The 6000-nt window shown below is 33.0% G+C and overlaps 1 protein-coding gene across 1 annotated transcript; it reads right to left on the reverse strand.

Annotated features, from left to right (window-relative positions):
* Positions 1–2729: 2729 nt before the first annotated feature.
* Positions 2730–4522, reverse strand: LOC142633845 (tetrahydroberberine oxidase-like). Its single transcript, XM_075808095.1, has one exon. The coding sequence runs from the start codon at positions 4510–4512 to the stop codon at positions 2836–2838; it is 1677 nt and encodes a 558-aa protein (XP_075664210.1). The 5' UTR covers positions 4513–4522; the 3' UTR covers positions 2730–2835.
* Positions 4523–6000: the final 1478 nt, after the last annotated feature.

Raw genomic sequence — 6000 nt, forward strand, 5'->3', positions numbered from 1 at the left:
TTCCTTATAAAGCTGTTGCCATCCTCGGATCACCCTTGAGTTCCACCCATGCTAAGGACAGACTGATTTGGATTGCAACAAGGAATGGATGTGTTCGGCCACTGAAGGAAGAATTGAGCAAAAAGTTTAGAAAGAAAGCTGATGCTTTTATCTTCTCTACTTCTTCTTCCTACTTTTAAAAAAATATATTAACTTCATATATTATATTTTCTAGGTAAAAGAAAGTACTATCTGAGAGCTTCAAATTCTATAAGCGGTGTAGACTTGTAAATATAATTAGCGAAGGTGATTGGGTTGTTGTATCCCGTGGGCGGCATGCACAATGTTTAGTCTACTACATCAAAAATCTCATAAATTCGTGTATCGTCTCAAGATAATGACTTGATCTATGCCTCAATTCCGCATCATAAACATATATGAATTGAAGGTAATTTGCTTCTAATGTTATGAGTTCAATTTTGAAGTATCATCAAGGTAATATCTCTCAATTTTTTCTAATTTCATGGTAAATTCTAATTTATGTGATATGTGATATTTAAATGATAATTTTGAATATTACTTATTTATCAGTTATTGTTCATAGGAGCAACACATTTTTGTAATTCTTAGATTTTAAAATTTATAATATCTCTAGCATTATTCATTCAAAATACTTATTTATCATCTTCTAAGTGTCACTAATTACATTCATTATTGCATTATATTGTAAGTTTTTTGTAATAAAATTTTAAATTTGTTTTAATTTCAGCATTTTTCTCAACAAAAAAAAAAAAAAAAAGTCATACTAAAAAGTAAAAGTAATAGATTTTTTTATAATAAAAAAATTATAATATAAAATACGAATTAGTTAAATATTATTTAAACGATAACAAAGAGACTCATTTTGAAGGTATTACCTTAGGCCTCCAAATCTATTGTGCCGGCAATGTTCATCAGCATATCAAAGACACTTATAAGACACTAAATTTATTCATGGTTTGCCAACGTTGACTTACTGTGGACTCAATTGTTTCCAAAGGTGCTTTACTAGCTACGGAAATAAAGAGGATAATTGGGTTCAGCCTCCCAATCTAAAAAAGAAATATTATAAGAAACACAATATGCTGGAGTCTTTTGGCTAAATATTGCAAAAAATGAAGTTTTTTGTTGTTATAGCCACTGTTCAAAGTTATTTAGCAAAATGAGGAAAGAGAATGAATTTCGGCAACAGCGTTGCCGAAATTGCATAAAAAAGTATGAGAGAGAAATAAATTTGCAGGTGATGGCAGGATTTGAATTTCGGTAATCCCATTACCGAAATTCCTGCTGCCCAAACCATTACCCGAGTGAGTGCCCAAATAAAAACAATTGTGGCAATGCCATTGACGAAAATGGAAAAAAAAAAAAAAAAAAAAAAAAAAAAAAAAAAAGTCAATTGTGGCAATGACATTGCCGAAAATGGGGGAAAATATTAAAAAAAAAAATTCAATTGTGGCAATGGCATTGCCGAAAATGGGTGAGAAAAAAAAATTGTGGCAACCAAGTCGCCGAAAATGGAGGGAAAAAAAATGCTTCGTCCACAACATTTTTCACAACAAATTACAAGTGGTTAGTTGTTATTGGTTTAAATTTAAACTTAATACTAAGATAACTTTTGTGCCCTAATAATAACAATCAGTAACAACCTGCCAGTTAGGATTTGTTGTAAAAATGTTGTGGATGTATCATTTCTAAAAAAAATCGTAGTGTCAAAATAGGAAAAAAAAAAAAAAAGTGGCAAATTGTTTTGTGGCAATTGCATTGCCGAAATAGAGGGAAAAAAAAAACAATTTGCCACTTTTTTTTTCCTTCTATTTCGGCACCACAATTTTTTTGAGAAATGATACGTCTACAATATTTTCACAATATTTTTACAACAAATCCTAACTGGCAGGTTGTTACTGATTGTTATTATTGGGGCACAAAAGTTATCTTAGTATTAAGTTTAAATTTAAACCAATAACAACTAACCACTTGTAATTTGTTGTGAAAAATGTTGTGGATGAAGCATTTTTTTTCCCTCCATTTTCGGCGACTTGGTTGCCACAATTTTTTTTTCTCACCCATTTTCGGCAATGCCATTGCCACAATTGATTTTTTTTTTTAAAACTTTTTTTTCCCATTTTCGGCAATGCCATTGCCACAATTGATTTTTTTTTTTTTAAATATTTTCCCCCATTTTCGGCAATGCCATTGCCACAATTGACTTTTTTTTTTTTTTTTTTTTTTTTTTTTTTTTACTTTTCTCCCATTTTCGGCCATGGCACTTCAATTGGTTTTTTTTTTTTTTCTTTTTTTTTTTTCTTTTCTCTCATTTTCGGCAATGGCACCTCAATTTGTTTTTTTTTTTTTTTTTTTTTTTTTTTTTTTTTTTTTTTTTTCCATTTTCGTCAATGGCATTGCCACAATTGTTTTTATTTGGGCACTCACTCGGGTAATGGTTTGGGCAGCAGAAATTTCGGTAATGGGATTACCGAAATTCAAATCCTGCCATCACCTGCAAATTTATTTCTCTCTCATACTTTTTTATGCAATTTCGGCAACGCTGTTGCCGAAATTCATTCTCTTTCCTCACTTTGCTAAATAACTTTGAACAGTGGCTATAACAACAAAAAACTTCATTTTTTACAATATTTAGCCAAAAGACTCCAATATGCTGTGTTCAATTTAAAATGGGGGAGAATACGTGATACAAAAAAAAAAAAAAAAAAAAAACCCAAAAAAATTTGCATCTTTCTCAACATGGCTTTCAAGCACATATTTCTGTTTATATACAGATCAACAAGCTACTATGATCCTTCATGTTTAAATTGGGCTTTACTCTGCCACTACATTTGTCCAGGATACAAGAGATGGGATGCTCTGTTCATATCTAAAGAAGTTATCTGGATCCACAATAGTCTTCACTTGTACTAACCTGTCAAAATTTCCCTTAAAATACTTGGTGGCCCATAAACTAGCTTCTGAGTAGCTAACATTACCAACGCTATTGGTACCCAAATCAATATCTCTATAGTTCAGATATGAACCCCTTGGTGAGTTTGAGACATGAGGTTTCATATAATCATAAATCATTCTTATCCGATCCAAGTTTTGATCCGCAGCCTCCACACCTTCCTCTTTCCAATTCACTGAGTATTGGATTTTGTATATGTTCCCTGATCTATGTGGAAATGGAGTTTCAGACTCGGAAATCTCACTCATTTTTCCACCATAAGGATTGAATGTTAGTGCCGGCTTTCGTAGTTGCATCATTTTCTTCCATATACCTTCAAGACCCGTCTTTGAAATCGGTTCTTGGACATAATCTGATTTCTTCTTCAAGAACTTTTCTGATTCTGGTTGTCTGACAAGTAAAACATCCAGGGATGTTCCATTTGCATAATTAGACCAATAGAGCACCGATTCAATCCAGCTCATTTCAATGCAGTCATTACCACTTAAGCCCAATTCAGGGAAACTTTGATCCATTAAAGCAATGAGATTTTCTGCATTTCCAAGAAATAGAGCAACAAATTTAGCTTTTACGGTCTGATAGCTCTTCTTATTCACTGGTAGCACAACCAACCTTATAAAGAGATCTTCATGTATGTTATCAGCAACATATTGCCATTGATAAACAATGTCGGTGGCACCATCTTCTATGGTTTTTTCAACTCTAAAAACCGTGACAATTTCTGGGACAACAACCAACTTGATTTTCCAAGAAACGATGACTCCAAAGCTAGCTCCACCTCCTCCTCTAATGGCCCAGAAAAGATCTTCCCCCATAGATTCTCTATCTAAAACTCTTCCATTAACATCAACCACTACTGCATCAATGATATTATCCACAGATAGGCCGTATTTTCTCATCATGTTACCGTACCCACCTCCGCTAAAATGGCCTCCAACACCTACTGTGGGACAAACCCCAGCTGGGAATCCATGGATTTTGCTCTTCTCTGCTATTCTATAATAAAGCTCACCAACTGTTGCCCCAGAATCAACCCAAGCGCTCTGATCTTCTATGTTGATATTTATGGATCTTAACTTGAACAAGTCAATGATTATGAACGGGTTGTGTGATACATATGAAAGGCCATCATAGTCGTGACCACCACTGCGGATTCTAACTTCAAGGCCGTGGATTTTAGAACAGATTATTGATGCTTGGATGTGAGATACATGGCTGGGGGTCACTATGAAAACTGGTTTTGGGGTTGTGGGTGACATGAATCTGAGGTTTCTTATGTAGGACTGCAAGACAGTTGTGTACGAAGAGTTGTTGGGGAAGTAGGTGATTGAAGAGATTGGTAGGGATGATTGAGAATGGTCTGAAAGACATTGGAGGAGGCTCTCTTGGGCTGGATCTGAAGCAGCCATTGAAACATGTAGCTGAAGAAGGACTGCGAAAACTACAAGAATTGCTAAGCTTAGAGTCCTCATTACCTGTGGGCTCGTGTGTGTCTGAACGATCATAAGCTTAGCTGTGTTGTAATTATTGGTTTTCATCCCGTTTACTTTTTCTTATTGCCACTATACAATAAATAATAGAGGGAGGCAGAGAGCGTACGCCTTTAAGCCAGACAATCAAAGCGCTGATGCACATGCACTTTCTGAGCTTTGAGAAAGTTTGTAACCACAACTTGGGGAACATTATATTATTCATGTGGACCAGGTCAGCGGTGTCCAATAGTTCTCTCCAGAGCATTTCCATCAGCCTCTGCACGGTTATTAAAATGAATTCATTTTATCTTTTATCTATTTATATTTTTTTAAATATATTTTTTAACCAATTCCCTATTATTTTCTTCATTCTATTTAAATATTATTTATTCATTCTTTTTTTAATATTTCTTTTTCAATCTTCTTTCATTTATTTAATTTTAATGAGAAGTGCTAGACTCTTAACATTTTATAATATTTTCTTAATAAATTATACGTGGTAAGTTATTACTGATTTTAATTTGAACATATTACTTAATTTTTTTTTTATCAGTATTAGTTAGTAACAATCCATCACTTAAGATTTATTGTAAAAGTATTGTGAAAATATTGTAGTGACATTTCTCAATTATCTTTTTTTTTTTTTTCTCTTTTTTTCTCCTCCACACCTTTCCTTTATCTCTATCTTCACTTTTCTTTTTTCTTTTGTTCTCTAGCACTTCTCCCTTCACTTTACTTTTTTTCTTTTCTTCTCTTCGTCTACTCCATTAAAGCTCTCTTCACTTTTCTTTTTTCTTTTTTCTTTTCTTCTCTTCGTTTTCTCCAGAGCATTCAAGAAGCTCTCTTTTTCTTTCTCTCTCTCACACAAACAAATTCTCTCATACACACATAGATCACCGACAGAGAAGTGGAGATCGGCGTTCTACACAGATTGGCGTTCTACATATTTTCTTTTTTGTTCTGGTTTGATTAGTTTTATTTTATTGTTCAGATTTCATTAGACTTATGAGAATGATTGTTTTTGTGTTTCAAATCTTTCGATTGGGTTTTGTGTTTTTGTTTTGATTGTGGTATGTTTTAGTTTCTAACTATTGAGATAGAGAAGGAAGAGAGAGTGAAGAACGAAAAAGAAAAGGAACGAGAGAGAAAAAATTATTTTTTTATTCAACCGGGTATTATTTTAAGGGAGAATATTGTTTAAAGGAGCTACAGTGCTCTCCATGCCTGGAGAGCTACTCTAGCAAATCTAAAAAAAAATTTGGAGATGAAGAGGCTATTGGAGAGGTTTCTTTTGTGGGTTTGCTCTCCATAATTGGCTTTAGAGAGCCTATTAGATATGCTCTTATCGATGCAAAATTGCCATATATTTACACACATAACTTTATTTATTTTATTAAGATTGTTTGGAAAACAAAAGTAATGTTATAGTTATAAATTATTTTACAAAATTTTTATAAATTATTGATGATGAAAATTCTTAGTAGTTCTAATATGGATTCACTATTATAATATCACACTTTTGTTTACTAATAATTATTAAAAAAAAATGCTAGT

This window comes from Castanea sativa, chromosome 5 (assembly GCF_040712315.1).
Source record: "Castanea sativa cultivar Marrone di Chiusa Pesio chromosome 5, ASM4071231v1".
NCBI classification, from domain to species: domain Eukaryota; kingdom Viridiplantae; phylum Streptophyta; class Magnoliopsida; order Fagales; family Fagaceae; genus Castanea; species Castanea sativa.